The following is a 17,541-nucleotide window of genomic DNA, read 5'->3' on the forward strand; positions in this document are numbered from 1 at the left end:
TTTTATAATATTTTCAAAACCTCATAATAAGTTTTCATAATTGTGAATACCTCCAGGGGTGATAAAGCACAAGGGTATAGCAGGGCTAACCAGGCATCACTGACCTGTCATTGGCCACTTCCTCTGCCTTCCTCACCTGGACCATTTGTTGTGTCTCAGACTTTTATACGTCATGGCACTTTGTCTGAAAAATGTTTCACTCTGTGTCCTCCTGTGGTTACTGTCAAACTCCCACTTTTTTTTTTTTAAAGATTTTATTTATTTCTTTATTCATGAGAGACACAGGCAGAGGGAGAAGCAGGCTCCCTGCAGGAAACCCAATGCAGGACTCAATCTCAGGATCCCAGGATGATGACCTGAGGCAACGGCAGACGCTCAACCGCTGAGCCACCCAAGCATCCCTCACACTCCCACTTTAAGTCCTGGCTCAGACGCCACCTATTCTATGAAGTACCTCCTGGACCCACCCTCAGTGTCTTTTCTCTCATCCAACCAGAAAGAATTACACCCTCCTTAGAAATCTCCTATGGCACACAGCACAGCAGTACATCTATAAGCTTGTGCTCATTGGATATTTGTCATCTCCTCTACTCACCTGTGAGTTCCCTAAGTCCAGAACAGGGTCTGTATGTCCTAAGGCCTAGCAGAGGGGTTCATCCATGGGAGTGATGTAGGACTTGACTATAGAATGGACAGAAAATGAGAGAAGGTAGAAATAGGAAGACAGAATCCTAGGAGAGGTGGACACAGAGTTATAGGGAGAAACACTGAGATACTTACCAGGAATGAATACAAAAGGGAGCAGGGGGACATGCTGGCAATAGGTGTTTAAAATATTATAATTATAGATTTTTAAGTTATTATTTCTGTTAATGAAGAGGATTTGTTCTACTTTTTAAAAAGACTTTATTTATTCATTTATTTATTTATTTATTTGAGAGAGAGAGAGAGTACAAATGTGGGGAGGGGCAGAGGAAGAGGGACAAGTAGACTCACCGTTGAGCAGGGAGCCCCACGCAGGGCTTGATCCTAAGACTGCGGCATCATAACCTGAACTGAAGGCAGGTGCTTAACTGACTGAGCCACCCAGGCATCTGAAAGAGGATTAATTCGAATAACATTTTATTTTCAGAAGCTTTGTCAATGGAAATATGAAGCATAGACACTGACCTGACATCTAGTAAGAAAAGTCATTAAACAAAAAATTGTAGAAAGAGCTACTGGAAATTGCACATGTAATCATTTTAGTCATCCAAGTGGGTTAGAGTTAGGGAGAAGGAGGTACACTTGGTCTCAGATCCTAGAAGCAGCTGGGCATGGCCCCTCCTGCACCTGATGCCTTCTGGAATAGGATCTCAGCAAAAAGAGGCTGCCAGCTGCCAGCCCCCAGACTGTCCTCAGAAAGGGGAAAGGCCGTAGGCAGGGACATCCAGAGGAGGGACACCCAAGCCATAGTCTGGCTTGTCCATGTGATGGATTGGGAGATGTTACCTGGAAGCTGTGTTGCCAGGGTTTTTTAGGCATATTTGGGCCTTACAGGACATTGATCTGGACGGGGTTAGTATCCTTTGCTTTAGGAAGAAGAGGCTGAAATGATGTGTGGTGTCTATGCAGAGGATCCTTCCTGATCCTTGCAAGAGACGTATTCCGAGGTTCAAATCAGGTTAAGTGAAGGTTTCTTTTAAGAGCAGCACTGCCTCCCAATTTCTTCCCACTTACTTGTCCATACTTGGAATTCTCTGAACAAAGAACATTTAATTCTGCCATTGGAACAAAATGCTTGAAAGCATGAAGTGACTCCCACTAAAAGCAGTGGCATCAGAGCATGATGTCATTTCTCACAGAATGGGATCAGGGCGTGGGCCCCCGAAGTGTGTGTAAGCAGAGGCCCCGAGTGTAGCATTCAGGGGCTAGACTTTTGTTAGACTGGGGAAGCTAGTGGAGGTGAATCTCAACCAGTGAAAAGGCCGTGGGGAGACAGTCATGGATGAGCAGGTCCAGCTGCCAGGCTGCACCCAAGGGCCTGTTAAATCAGAAACAAGACCTGGTTGGGAGATGTGGAGATGAAATAGGAAGAAGTGGGTAGACAGCAAAAATTCAATGTTTGGTCAGGGCCCTATAGGCTGGACAGTGCATATAGAGTTTAAGACTATTTGGAAATTGTAGACATATTTGAGGAAAGTATTTTCCAGCACTTGTATTTGATGCACAAGCAGGAATGTCACAGGCAATGAGGTGGCTACAGGTGTCTAGCAGTGAGGTGCTTTCCCCCAGCCGGCAGTGTTCATACGTGAAAGGGGACTGTTTTAACCCAGGTTGTAGTGAAATGTAAACAGGTTAATGGCCCAGAAAAGAATAATGAGAGAATGACTCAGTTACATTTAAAATCTTTACTCGCAAGAACTTCAGTGGTACTCTGTGGACAATGGGAGGTTGGGCAGATAAATGCTGCTGTTGTGAGTGTGTGCCTGATGGTTACTTCTCTGTCTTCATCCTCCTGGACCTGGCCAGCATTGCCATAGGCCATCCCTCCCACTTGCTTCCTGGAAACCCCTCCTTCGTGTGGCCTTCCAGTCACACATGCCCCTGGTGTTTCCCTGCCCTTGCTGACTGCTCTTCTTGGTCTCCTCCCCGGACTCCCCTTTTCCCCAGGCTCTTGACATTGGCACGCCAGAGGCTTCGACCTTTGGACTGGTCTCCTCTAGCTATACTCCTCCTATGGATCCCACTCGCTCTCGTAATGTAAATCTCACCTAAGCTACAGAATCATGAGCAATTGTGACGAAAAACACATTAGAGCTGCCCCAGATGAGTTGGAAGGCTTTCCTATAGGACCCTGTTCAGTGACAGAAGAAAAGACACTTCGTGAATTATGAGCCCATTTTTGTAAAACAAGATGGTGAAAACTAAAACCCAATGTCAACATACTTGTATATGTAAGTCTCTAGATTATTGTATCTGCAGTTGTTAAAGCATGGAAAGAAACCAGCACAGTTATTAACGTGGGGGGGGGGGGGGTTGGGGAGGGGAGTAATGATGAGCTGAGGGAGGAAGGAGAGAAAAGGTGCTTGGGATAAAATGGAATATGTAAACTTTATGTGAAGTTGTTTCATGTGTGTATAGGTTTATCTACTATGATACATGAGAGGTTGGTCACTAAAGTCATAGTGGACATCTTAAGGTGATAGCACCTCAGACTTTTCTGTTTCATATTTTTATGTGTTGTGTGAACTCTTTAAAATAGCCTGTATGAATTCTCAGGAAAAACAATGGACCTATTTTTATTTAGATAATTCACTTGAGCTTTCCTCTTTCCTACAAGAGGCTGCAAATTGGTCTTTATTCCTTTAGACTTTAAATTATTATCAAGAAATATTTTTCTCTTGAAAAGTTATTTTAATTATTATTATTATTATTATTTTAAACATTTTATTTATTTATGAGAGACACAGAGAGATAGAGAGGCAGACACACTGGCAGAGGGAGAATCAGGCTCCTTGAGGGAGCCCGATTTGGGACTCGATCCCGGGACTCCAGGATCACGCCCTGGGCAGAAGGCAGACGCTAAACCGCTGAGCCACCCAGGCGTTCCAAATTATTTTAATTATTAAAACAACATATGATGGAACTTTTCTGGTCTGACACATTTCAAACTGTTTTGTCGTACTTTTGACAGGTGATGCCATCTGGGATTCCTATGCCACCACTATGAGGACTGCATTCACGCCCAAGACAGGAGCGGCACCTGCTCTAATTCGGTAGATCTTGATTTATGTCAGGTTGATGTGCACACCTTAAACTGTTCACCTGTATTCTATTATTCAGAGTCTAAAACCAAGACAAAGAGTAATCAGAGAAGGCTTATGAAAATGCACCCAGGTACAGTGCATAGTGCTTCTCCAAGCACCAGACAGGCTTCCCCTCTTAAGACAGTATCCAGACCTCTTACAGGAGAACTAAGGAAGGGAACACATGGATCCTTCACAAAGTTGATGCAGGTCATGCTTTATGATAGAGCCAGTATATGGGTTCACTGAATTGTGCTACCTGAACATGGAGTAGGAATCAAATCCATTATCTGGTATAGAGTAGGCAGGCAATGACAATTGAATAAGTGGCTGAATGAAGAATTGTTAGCACTTCCATCACCAACATTGGTCTTGGAAGCTGGAGGGCCACCAGTACTCACCCTTACCTTCACTGCTCCACTTACTGTTTCCTAAAATGGCTTGCAACAGCTCCATTTCCACCTGAATTGTGAATGTTGAGAATTTCTATCCATCAGCCGCCTCTTTAAACTCATTGGTGGGTGAGGAAGAGTGAGATCAGGAAAGCCCTGTCATTGTTCATTGCATCTGTGGTGGGTGGGAAACCAGCATGGAGAGCCTTCTGCCTGCCTGTGTTTCCTCTGTGAAGTGTTTCCCACAAAGAGGATCTTTTCACCTTAAAAGTTCAAGTTGCTGGGACGCTTGGCTGGCTCAGTGGTTGAGCATCTGCCTTCTGCTCAGGGCTGACCCCAGAGTGCCGGGATCGAGTTCTGCATAGGGCTCCCTGCTTCTCTCTTGCCTATGTCTCTTCCATCTGTCTGTCTCTCTGTGCGTTTTCTCATGAATACATAAATAAAAAATCTCTTTAAAAAAAAGTCCAAATTATTGAGAAGCCAAATGTCGTAAGGGCGAGAGCACGGCTAAAGAGTACGGCAGAAGTCGATTTTACCCTCTGCTCCCCTGCTCTACCTGCTATGATCGCTGCTACCTTCAGCAGGTTACAAGCCATCCGTGGCTCAGTTTTATGGTTGGCGAAGTGGGAATGATGATCCCTGCCTTAGGGGTTTTTCTAAGGATGGAATAAAAGCACTAGTACAGTGACTAGCACTAAGAAATTACTCCGAATTTTTCATTAATTTTTTTCTCAGTATATATCTGATAGACTTTCAGAAATGACAAGCCTGCAAGACTCTTGATATCTGAGTTACTGTCTATCCCACTGAGTTACATTATGTCCCCTAACTGGGAGATTTATCATCTGACGGGAATGATCATGCCAGCTTCCCAGTCAGTAACAGTTGTCTCAAGAAGAAACATTTGGGAAAAATTCCAAAAACAAATGGGTCCTAATGGAGTCTAGGTCAGTGGTCTTCAAAATCGCATATTTTTTTAAGTTCACAGAAAAGTTTTCATTGTAAAATAATTGTGAGAGAGAAAATGCATAGCCCATCCTAAAAGATTGACATTTTAAAATGAAACTATGAAGTCAGCAGAAACAAAATATAGCCAATGGGTAATCTAAACACTTTAACAAATTGATAGTTGGTATGATCTTTTTGAAAAATACGCACCTTCTTTAATAGGCCATTTATTTCATTTTTCATTCCCTTTGCTTCTTGAACTCTCTTATTCCACTCCACTTCCTCCAAAGAATTTTAATCTGCTGTAATATATTTTGTTTGAAAGCAATTTATTGATCACTCCATTATACTTTGTTGAAATTCTTTTAGTATATTAATTGAAATTAATTTTTAAACATGTTATGTGACCCTAAGTATTGAGTTATCACAATTATTTTTAGTACATGATTGCTCAAAGCAATAAATACATTACAAATGTTAATAGTTACTAAACACAGAAAGTAAATTTTTTGAAATTGTATCTTAATGAGATAAATGTGACTGTTCTGTTTGAAATTAATTTATGTATCCAGTTTTAAGTGTTATCATTTTTGGAACGAGACTGCATTCAGCATCAATTTTTTTTCTGCTTCTGGTGTTTATTTTTCAATTTATAGATGCTACTGTTGAGCAATCTTGTTCACATGAGGAACTGTGAATGAAAGGAGTTAAGTGTGGGATTGTCATTCAAGACTTTGAACTCTTTCTGAGTTATATGCCAAAAATTACAAGGTGATTTTTATGATTGAGCAGCTGACAACTTGGTTGGGTACTCTTTCGATTTTATTGAAAGCAAATAATTAGATGATATGTCATCCAGTTACTGAGTTATTTGCTAACTCATTTTCTGAGAAGTATACTGAAAAGCTACGTCTTAACAAATGACTATTAAATTACATCAGTTACTCTTTCACTTGGAAGAAACTTGTTTAATATTTTTTCCCAGTTTTATTAAGGAATAATTAACATGCATCACTACATATAAGTTTAAGGCATATGGTATGATGTTTGGTTTACATACATTGTGAAATGATTACCACAATAGATTCAGGTAACATCTATCTTCCCTTATAGATACAAATCAAACATTTATTATGCACTTAATGAAAGAGAAAGTTCTACATGCTGAAAATGAATTGGTCTGGCAAGCCAGCATATTACTTCCATGTATTGTTACATATTTTACAATATAAAATAAAATGAGGACTGGCTGTATTAGAGTAAATATTTCATAATATGTTTGGGTTAAAAAATGAGACTTAAGTACCTTATTGAATGATGAATACAAAATCTGAAGGAAAAAAATAACATTTTTATGTACCAGTTTTATCCAGTGAGTCTTTATGAATCTGGTAGTCTTTTTCTGGTCCCAGAAAAGATTCTGGTTGTGTTCAAAAGAATCAGCATTACCACCCTGTACTGCTTTACCTATTCAGAGATGCTTTTCTTTCTAGTGAATGACATGTCCTAGGGATTTTTTTTTTAAGCTGGAAAAATGTTTAATTTTAAATATGTGGGGGAAAGGGCCATTTTGAAGCACTCTCTATTCCCTGTTCTCTTCTCAGATGCTTCTCCCTAAAGGGAGCTGAACATTCTGTAATTGTTAGGAAATGAAAAACTAGACTTTGCTCTTAGCTATAGCACTCTACAGCATACCTAAATTCAGGACATCCCACATAGACCACATGCCCTGGTTAGAATATGGCATCCCCCTCCCTCTTACCCACCCCTCCTCACCCTCTCAGACCTCCAAAGGCAAGCAGGAGATAGGGGTATGGAATTCGGATTACAAGGTTCAACTCCTTGGAACCACTAACAAAGTTTCTCTTCATGAGGCAACCTTCTTGACTTCAGAGGGTTATACCCAGAGGTGTCTTGCACTGATGTAAGATCCTATCATGATGTGCAGAAGGGTGAAAGGTGTGGGATAGAAAACACCTGTGGAGATCTGGAGGTTTGTTCTCAGGCAGAGGCGCATTAAGAAAGAGTACATTGAGGGGTGGAGATCTGAAAATCAATTCCCTTAAAGCGATTTTATTTGTACTGTGTTGCCTTTGGAAAATCTTCATGTCCCTTTGATTACTTTAGCTGAACCTACATATCTGAATGACAAGTAAAATAGTCCATCATCCAGATGTATCCCACTTTCCAGATGTTTGGTTTCTTATAGACAGTACCTGAGTTCAACTCAGCCTTCTTTAAAAAAAAAAGCCAGTATGAAATATTTTAGACATACACAAAAGAATATGCAATGAATCCCTAGCTATTATCCAGCTGCAATAATCAACACATGGACACTTTTTATATATATCTTCCACCCAGTCTTCCCGCTGGGTAATGTTGAAGCAAATTCCAGGCATCATATCATTTTAATTCTAAATATTATTTTTATGTGTCTCTAAAAGAAAAGGACTCTTTAAAAATATGCAACAATACTACTGTCTCAGCTAAAAAAGGAATAGTTTCTTAATATCAAATGGTCAGTCAGCAATCAAATTTCCCACTAATGTCTCATAATTAAAAAGAAATAATTAGTCAGATAGAAATTAAATCCAAATAAATTCTACACATTGCACTTGGTCATTATATTTTTTAACCTCATTTCATCTATAGGTTCTCCCCTTTTTTCCCCCTAAGAATTTCTTTCTTGAAACAGATAATTGTTCTGGATTTTTCCAATTTCATTCCCATATATATTTCATTCCCATATATTTCCATATATATTTTAAATAATATTTCTCTTTTCCTGTATTTCCTGTAATCTAATATTCCAAATTCATGTGATTCAAGTTGGGTATTTTGACAAAAATATTTAATAGGTTTTGTGTATGTCCATCCAGGGCACATAGTAGCTGGTGGACTCTCTTCTTGGACTGTGAGTAGGAACTGGTGATCATTGCCTGGATGGATGGTTTTATTAGGGCCTTGCAAACCAGTGGTATCTCAGTTCTTATGTATCTTCCTTTTATTAACTGGAATACTTCCATAGAGAGAAACATTTCTTCACCAAGTATTTGATTACATTGAAATACTGTTTATACAGGAGAGTACAAGCTCTTTAAAAAATTAAGTGAATTAATGAACTTCAGATGGTTGTTCTTTTAAATTCCATTTTAGGTTTCCCATATTTTTTGTGAAGAGCCATCCTAAGACACAAAATTGTTTCTTTTCAAGGGAATCTGGAAGTTAAGTGATTTCTGGCATAAAGTCTTAAACTAACCAATCTTAAAAAAAAATGTAACAAGAAAATTATTTGACATGTGTACTGCTGTAAGATTTGGTATTTAACCCCTCATTCTGATTTTCACTGTCTTTTCTTGTAGCCAAAAAAGTATCAGAAGACTAGGATATACATATTCCCTTAGTGATCCTATTCCCAATCAGACACAGTACAATGATGAGTATGTTTGGAAATCACCTTCTAAAGAAGATTTGATCAAAACAGGGACTTCAAGAAGAACCAGGAGCCACAAATTTCACCCCAGTCAAGTAAGATAATATCTACATATCCATTGAATTTAATACAGTATCAGTAATCCATACAGAATGAGAATTTGAATATGTGCCCAATTCTTTCATCTATACTTATGGTCCTTCTTATACTACTTTTGTCCACCTTTTCACATTTATTTGTAACCACTTTTCCCGTATCCTCCAAAATTTTAAAAAGACTTTTAAAAATTGAAATTAAATTCATGGGGCATAACATTAGCCATTTTAACATACAGAATTCATTGACAATTAGTACATTCATAATGTTCTGGAACGACCACCTTTATCTCATCCCAAAACATTTTCATCATCCCAAAAGGAAACTCCACACCCATTAAGAAATTACATCCAGCTTTCCTCTTCCTTAGCCTCTGATAATTACCAATCTGCTTTCTAGCTCTATGGATTACCTATTCTGGATATTTTTTTATGAGGAAACATACAATATATGACCTTTCGTGTCTGGCTTCTTCAATTAGTATAATCCTTTCAATGTTCATTCACATTGTAGTATCTATCAGTACTTCATTTCTTTTTATGGCTCCCTTTTATGGTTGAAGAATATTCTATTGTGTGTGTATACCACATTTTGTTCCTTCATTTATCTATTGGTGGACATTTGGGCTGTTTCCAGCTTTTGGCTATATTGTCAATAATGCTGGCGCTCACAAATATTTGTGTTTGGTATTATGTGTTCTCCAGCTACCAGGTCTTTTGTCATTTTGTTTACTCTGTCTGGAATCCCTTCTCCTGTCCACCAAGGAAATTCAGACATTCCCCAAGGTGCAGCTATCTCTAATTCCCTTCTCCTCCAGATGGAAGCAACTAATATTCCCTCTGACTTCCGTATACCCTTCTCCTACCATAGAAAGCAATATTCAGTTATAGTAAAGGGTTTCATTTACTTGGCTACCCCCTTGGTATGGTGCCATGTGGGATGGAGCCACCTGGATGCATTCAGTAGACACTAAAGTGGTAGAATGGGCAGGATTTGGTGACTGAAAAGAAATAAAAGACAGGAAGAGGAAAGAATGAAGGATGGAGTTTCTGTTTTTGACTTGGATGGCTGGGTGTATGCTGCAGCTGTTTGCTGAGCTGGAACATGGGTTAGGACCAGGTTTGGTGTGAAAGGCATGGGGGAAATGTGAGTTCAGTTAAAGACATGTTGGTTGAAAATATGTCCAACAGGCAGTTGAGTATGTAGGTCTGGAGTTTGTGTGGAAGAGGAGAGCTATAGATGTAGACTTGGGAGTAATTAGAACATAAACACATACCCGATTTAATTTGGTTCCTCATGCTACCATTTATTTTAATGAGTTTACCTCTTAAATATTTGCCTTAAGATTTTAAAATTATGTAAAGGAGTCAGTTACAATATTATACTATGTATGTGTTATATCCACACATACACACAAAGCATTTATTTTCCATTTAGGTGTTGTTGAAGGCTCTCAGCCAATGAGAGCTCGAGTGGTAGGGCGTCCTGTGCATTCTCAGCCAATGAGTGGTAGCAGGGCAGACTGCCTTGTGCACTTTCAAACAATGAGGGTTACACACCAGGTGGCGGCAGCTCCAGCACCTAAATGCCCTTCCCCTCGACCTGCGTTGAGCGTGTGCTGCCGTGTTTACTCTGCTGCACCCTCTCTACCTGCTACTTATTTGTTTTGGTTGAATGGTTTTGGCTGTGGCTCAGGGCCTGACCTAGGATGAGGCTAGCAAGGTGCCCCTTCTTTGCTAAGAGAGAGGATCTGCCTCTAAAGAACAGTTGCCTTGTGAGTTAAAGTGTAGACTAGTGGTTTGGAGCTCCTTCAAGGAAAGGGTGGTGGGAAACAACGGGCCGGCTGATATATATGGGTGGCAATTGTGATGTATCCCAGTGTGGACAGTCAGGTGGAAAATGGGCTGGAGGTGGGTCAGTGTTTAATCAGTGACCACAGGACTCTGCAGCTGCTTCTGTTCACTGGCACCTTTTGCTTGCAAGGCTTACATATATAGGAGGGCCCTCAGAAGACTAGCACTACCAAGGAGAGCATGTAGAGGATAAAGATGTGTGCCTGATGAAGTCCTGGGGAATCCGTAGGTTTGAGGTGTAGGGTGAAGAAGGAAGCAGTAAATGGAGACAAAGGAGCATTCCTAGAGGAAAGCCTAAAGGATGTGGTATCTGAAATGCCTGGGAAAGAGATATAGAGTGATCTATCATCATGCAAATTATCTCTGCTATCCATGGAGTATCCCACCAGAGGTCACTGGTGCTGCAATTCCTGTTCAGGATACTAGAAAAAAAAAAAAACAATTTACCTGGGCCTAGCAGTGTTCTGGGAGGGCAAAACCTTCAGGCAGTGGCTGGTTATCTGTACTACCTTTTTATTTACTTGTTTAAGCAGCCAATATTTATTGAGTGCCCAGCATGTGCCAGGCCCTCTTCTGAGCCTGGGGATGTAGCAGTGAACAAAACAGGAAAAAACCCTTATCTTTGTGGATCTTACAAGTTTGTAGGGGGAGACAGACAACTGATAATAAATATAACAAACAGGCAAACTTTAATGTGCCATAAAAGGTTAGAAAGTGTTAGTTTTATGGGGGAAAAAATGATCAGGGAAAGGGGGATCCAGAGTGGAGTGGATGGGGTAAGGGTCTGCAATTTTATGTGGGATAATTTAGGGAGGAGTCATTTAGATGGTGACCTTCAAACTAAGATTTGAAGGAGGCGAGAGAGAAAGCCATGCTGATATTTCTGGTGAGAACTTCTCATCCTTTCAAAGGCAAAGCCTTTAGGCAGAAGTGTGTCTGATGTTTAAGGAATTGCAAGGAAGTTCTGGTAGCTGGAGTTCAGTGAGAAGGAGGAGGAGGTGAGAACAGAAAACAAAGAGGAGGAGGGTTGGGAGGGGGTGAGGGATAGATGTGTGCCGAAGTGGGGGGAATAAATCATGTAGAGCACTATAGGCCATTGTATGGACTGTGACTATTATTTTGAAAGATATGAGGAGCCACTGCAGGATTTTGAGAAGAGGGGTTACATGATTATGGCTTTAACAGGATCGCTCTGGTCAGGAGTAGAGTATAAGAGAGTAGAGGTGGAAGGCGAGATACTGGTTAGGAAGCTATTGCAATAGTACAGGAGATAAACACTGATGGCTCAGACTAGGGTGGTAGGCATGGTTGGGAGAAATGGTCGGATTCTAAATATATTTTATAGGTAAATAAGATTTTCTGATGTAAAAAATGTGAGATGGGGAGCAGAGAGATGGGCCAAGAATGACTCCAGGGATTTAGGTCTAAACAGTGGTAAGGATAGAGTGGTCATTAACAAAATGTAGAATATTTAAGACTGAAGAGGACACTCAGGAGTTCAGGTGTGGGAATGTGAAGTTAGAGGTGTCTTGGTAAAACTCCAACAGGAGATCTACAGGAGGACATTGGATATAGGGATCTGAGTTGAGGGAGACGTCTAAGCCGAAGATGTATAGGAGTTATTCATGTATTCGAAATAAAATGAGACTGGATGAGGTCATCAAGCTAGAAAACAGAGGAGGTTCAAGGAATGAACCTTGGGGCACTTAACTATTAAGAGGCCAGTGGAAGAAGTAGCAAAATGGACTGAGAAGGGGCAGTCAGTTGTAAAGGAGAAAATCTAACTGAGTGTGTTGTACTGGAAGCTAAGTGAAGAAAATGAAGAGAAAGGACTGACCATTGTGTGAAATGCTGCTAGGTTTAAGAAGATGAGGATAGATTGGCCATTGGCTTTAGCAGAATGGAGGTCATTGGTTGCCTTGGAAAGAGCTGTTGTGGTGGAAGAATGCTTGATTAGTGTGAGATGGAGGGCTTCTTGGAGAACTGGCTAAATTCCAGATCTGGGGTGGGAAATGTGCAAAATGAGTCTGGAACATCTTGTCATGCCACAGAGCAAAATATCCATAAAAAAACTACTAGAGTTATAATGAAATTTTGCTCACAGGCCAAAAAGAATTTGAGGGTTTTTTTTTAAAGATTTTATTTATTTATTCATGAGAGACAGGGAGAGAGAGAGAGAGAGAGAGAGAGAGAGGCAGAGACACAGGCAGAGGGAGAAGCAGGCTCCATGCAGGGAGCCGACGTGGGACTTGATCCCAGGTCTTCAGGATCATGCCCTGGGCTAAAGGTGGTGCTAAACCGCTGAGTCACCCGGGCTGCCCAGAATTTGAGTTTCTATAAGGATAATATATGCAATAGATTGAAGTACATCAAACATGCTTAAATCTGTGAGTTCTGTTAAAAAATTGGGGACACTTTCAGAGGATAAGAAACCAATTCATTATCTTAAAAACTGACAATGGGGAAAAGATCAAGCTTTTATCCCTTGCCTTATATGAACTATGCCACTGGTAAACTAAATGATAGATGAGGGAAAATGTGTCTTTATAAACACATTTGTGTGTAAACTAAATGATAGATGAGGGAAAATGTGTCTTTATAAACATATTCTAGCAAATAAATGAAAAAAAGTTGGAATATCACCCCTTTGCATCTATTAATCTAGGCATTAAACATTAACAGCTGGTAACAGCACACAAAGAGAAACAGCTGTATGTTATAATCCTCCTTGCCAAATAGTCTTGCCAGACGGATGTATTCTGAGTGTAAGTCAGTCTCCGGATCTAGTTGTCAATTGCAGGAAATACAGGGAATAGAGAAACTTGCTAAACTACACAATGAGTATGCATTCCACAAAATCCAGAGTGTGGGAACCTCTACACATTGAATGTCTTGGTTTCTTCAATAGAGGGATTTAAAGGGAAAGAAGAGGATGGAGAGGGACCCTGAAGATTAAAGACACTTAAAAGACACATTTTGGGGACAAGGAATATATGTAACTATTTTGGGGAATTTCAATATAAAGGCAAATTGAGACATATCTTAATAATTAGAGGGGAAAGTAGGGTGAAGAGGGAGTTTTCTTTTTAAGAGAAGTGAAGGCAAGCTTGGATATTGACGGCCATGATCCCAAAGAGAGGGAGAAATTGAAGTTGTAAGAGAGAAGTGAAAATTGTAGGGGTCATGTGCCAGAGTAGACTAAATGTGTGGCCTGTGGCACACCAGGGCCCATGGGCCCTGCTAGGAGCACCTGCTGCTCCACTCCCATCACAGCATAAGGGAGTGTGGGTATGGTAGCTGGGTGGTGGCATGGTGGGTTGTGTGTGTGTGGAGGTTCTCATCAGATGGCTTCAATTTTCTCAGGGAAATAGGAAATAAGGTCATGAGAGAGTGAAAAGATGGAGAGAGATGCTGGAGGTTTCAAGCATCATAATCATAACATTTCTTTGCAGGAGAGAGGACCTGCCCTCCTGCCTCCTATAGGCTGATTCTGAGGCCTTTCCATGGGAGGCAGGGTATCTCTTGAAGCCTGGGGCTCTGAGGGGAAGCAGTGGCTGTCTGCTTCTTGGGGACTTACAGCTAGAGCTAGCACTCACATGGGTCTTCTCTGGTTTCAGCTGGAGATTTCTGGTTGCAGGTATAACTCTTTGGACTTTGCAATCACTTTTTCTTGTCTCCATAAGAAAAATCAAAGAAATTATGAAGTACCTGTGTTACAGCTGGGTAAACTGATGGCTCCTGTTGGAATAGGCTCCTGTATACACTGCAGTGTGATATCTGGATGTAAAGGATACAGAAGAATATGTACACACAAGCACACATACTCTTCATTGCATTAGGTGAACCCATATGGATTTTCCTGAAAATTGTGTCTGTATTGATAGGACCTCTTTCTCTGGACACTACCTCAAGGTCAATCAGCAGCATCAATAAAGAGCTACCTCCCTTGGAAAATCGCTGCTACAGAAGAAGAGGTTAAGAAGGCAATATCAAATCAGTTTATTTCCAATACTAGAAGAGACTTTGTGGACAGAGCAAAAGGTAAATGTGTTCATATTTCTCCTTTCTCTGGTTATATGTTGTGCACTGGAGTTGTAGTGGTGAACAGCACAGATTCAGTCTCTTCCATCAGGGAACTCACAGTATAGACTCAGAAAAAGGCAATTTAGCAAACAAAAATAGTCAAGTATAAAAAGGTGCAGCGTGTGGGTAATGCTGTGGGTGCGCACAGAAGAACATGTAACCTAAAGTGAGGGGAAGGACCAGGAAAGGCTTCCTGGGTATGAAGAATGAATATAAAAGAGCCTGGCAAAGATGAAGAGGTAAAGTTAAACATGCTGTTTCCAATTATTGCTATTTTAAAAAATTAAAACTTTCATTAAACGAATGCATGCATACACAGAAATCAAATAAAGGCTTATTTCAAAATAACAGCAGTTCTTTAACCCTACTCCCCACTAGCAGTCAATTCAATCCTTTCATCTGTTTCTTATGTAATCCTCCATATTTTAAAATAATATGCATATAACTACTACTTTTGATTCATCAATTTTAGGTATTATTATTGATTTCCTATTATGGTGGTTGAGGATTTGGCTCTCCTGAAACTCTTTCTTATACCCCTTCCATCCATTCACTCAATAATTATATTACAATTTCTGTTCAATTCAGTTGCTAATGTTTATATTGTGATGATATGATTATGTAAATATTCACTGCTGAGCCAGGTGGTATTTTATGATTGTTTCCTTTTCTTTTCCTTTCCTTTTCTTTTTTTTTGTTTTGTACTTATCAGAGTTAATAATTGACTTTGTTTCACATCCTTAGTTTTTGATGTACCTGTCACTAATCTTTTCCAAATACTTTGTCACATACTTACCAAGATTTTTTTCAAAACACAGTTTCAAACACTCTACTACTTCTAGTATTTTTCCCAGAGATGTTTCTGACACCCTCCATCATTATCCTCTAATCTAGACTAGTTATTCTGTGGGTTTGCAGCCCAACCGTGCCCTGGGACTTCCTTTCTTATCATTCTGGGAATTGCTTTGGCCTCTGCCTGCATTGGATCTTGTTTCCTCTTCCTCAGTTTTGCTGAAGCCCATCTCCAGCAGTTTCCTAAGCAAGAGTGCACAGGAAGAACTTTTCTGAGTGTATTCTTCCCAATTTGGAAATGTCCTTCTTAATTCCTTACACTTGTCTGATAGTTTGGCTGGATATAAAATTCTAGGATGATAATCACTTCCCCTCAGAATGCATTCCTCCCAATGTCTTCTAGCATCCAGGATTTCTTTGTAGAAAACTGATGCCATTTTGATTCCTGACCCTTTTGTATTTTATTCTTCTGGAAGCTCTTAAGATCCTTTCTTTATTCCTGACATTCCAAATTTCACAATTGTATACATTAGTAATAATCTTTTGTCTTTGATTATGCTGGATAATCAGGGGCTATAGAGGCTAGAGTCATGTCCTTCAATTCTTGGCATTGTTTCCTGCATAGTCCTTTCTTACTTTTCTCCCATTTCTTTTCTCTATTCTCTTCTAGGACTCCTAGATTAGTTGGATTGACCCTCCAATTTTCTTACCTTTTCTCTGCTAGTATCTTTCTCTTTATATTTTTGTTCTGCTAACTTGAAAAATTCTTTACCTTTTAATGTAGATCTTCTATTGAATTTTAATTTCCAAGCTCTTGTTCCTCCTCTTGCCGATTTTTTGTTTGCAGAATAAAATTAATAAGTTCTACTTACTGCAATATATAGACTCCTGCCTTCAACATGATTATTTTTTAAAAGTCTTCTGTTCTTGTTTTATACATGTAGTAATTCTCTTACAAAATTTAGTATATTTATGATAGACCTAATCTTCAACATTTTCATCTATTGTGTTGTCTCCATTTTCTTTGAGAGTTTTAATGGTCTAATGAAAATTTGATCTTCTATTCATATTTACAAGATAGTAGAGACAGATTTACTATGATGCTAATAAAATTGTCTCATTCCACGGACTCTTCTTTTTCTTGAAGTGAGTGTATGCAAAATATTAATCTCTAAGTTTCACAAACTTACAAGGGAGATACTAAAATACGATTGGAAACTACATACAGAGATGGGGCTTGTTAGCTGGTGCTTGATTTAGGTGGTTAGGTCATAAGCTCTCTTTTTGTTAGGAAACCCCTAAATGCTTCTATTTATAGGTCAGTTTCTCCAGGGAGATAAACATTTGGCTATTGGCATTTTGAGAGCAGGATAAGGGAGGAAACTGGGATCTTCCTGCTTGCTGTGCAAATTCTCACTGAACCCCTCTCTTTTTTTTGTTCAGCATCACACTATGCCCACATTTCACTCTGCCTCATGTGCTGGCATCCAGAGCTTCTTTGGTACAGTTTTGTACCTAATACACTTCTGGTTAAGAAAGGACAATCAAATAACTGCATAAGCTTAAGAAGATGGTGCAGAAACTCTATCCACTCTGTATATAAGCTTTCACCCAAGCCTCTTGTTTTCAGTCTGAGCTACAGTACTTGCCTTTTCCAGTACCTGTTACAGAAACTTATTGGGGTTCTATTGTGTATAATAGCTCACGGTTTTGTTATCCCTTTTGACAGTCATTTCGTTTTAGCTTCCTCTATTTTGCTAATTCAGTTGGCACATCTGTATTTGATTTCCATCTTCTAAAAATGTGTTAACTTCTAATCTATCATTTTAGTGGAGTTTGGGGAAGGAGTAGTCAAATATGATATAGATGATCTTTTATGAATCTAAACTGGATCATATTATTCTATTGCTTTATTTCACTGGGTTTGCATTGCAGTTTGAATCCAAGTTTCAGTTTTTCAGTTCTTTCTCTTTGTTCATCACATCCTGCAAGGCTGGCCTGGACTTTGCTTCCCTCCTAACTGTTCCTTCTCCCTCTCATTCACCAGGCTCCAGCCACATGGCCTTTTAAAAATTCCTATAAGATGCTAATTTTCCCCCACCTTCAGCCAGTGTGCAGGCTGTCCCCTTTGCCTGCATTGCTCTTCTCCAAGCTTC

At 39.8% G+C, this 17,541-nt stretch overlaps 1 protein-coding gene across 1 annotated transcript in view; it reads left to right on the forward strand.

The window, feature by feature from the left end:
- The window catches only part of TEX26 (testis expressed 26), a 31,158-nt gene that overhangs the window by 2,454 nt on the left and 11,163 nt on the right, over positions 1 to 17,541 (forward strand). The window contains exons 2-4 of the mRNA XM_072722436.1: positions 3,677 to 3,758; positions 8,491 to 8,656; positions 14,395 to 14,551. Of these exons, the coding sequence (XP_072578537.1) occupies positions 3,677 to 3,758; positions 8,491 to 8,656; positions 14,395 to 14,551 (405 nt within the window). The remainder of the gene's footprint in view (positions 1 to 3,676; positions 3,759 to 8,490; positions 8,657 to 14,394; positions 14,552 to 17,541) is intronic.

Source organism: Vulpes vulpes, chromosome 9, assembly GCF_048418805.1.
Source record: "Vulpes vulpes isolate BD-2025 chromosome 9, VulVul3, whole genome shotgun sequence".
NCBI lineage: Eukaryota > Metazoa > Chordata > Mammalia > Carnivora > Canidae > Vulpes > Vulpes vulpes.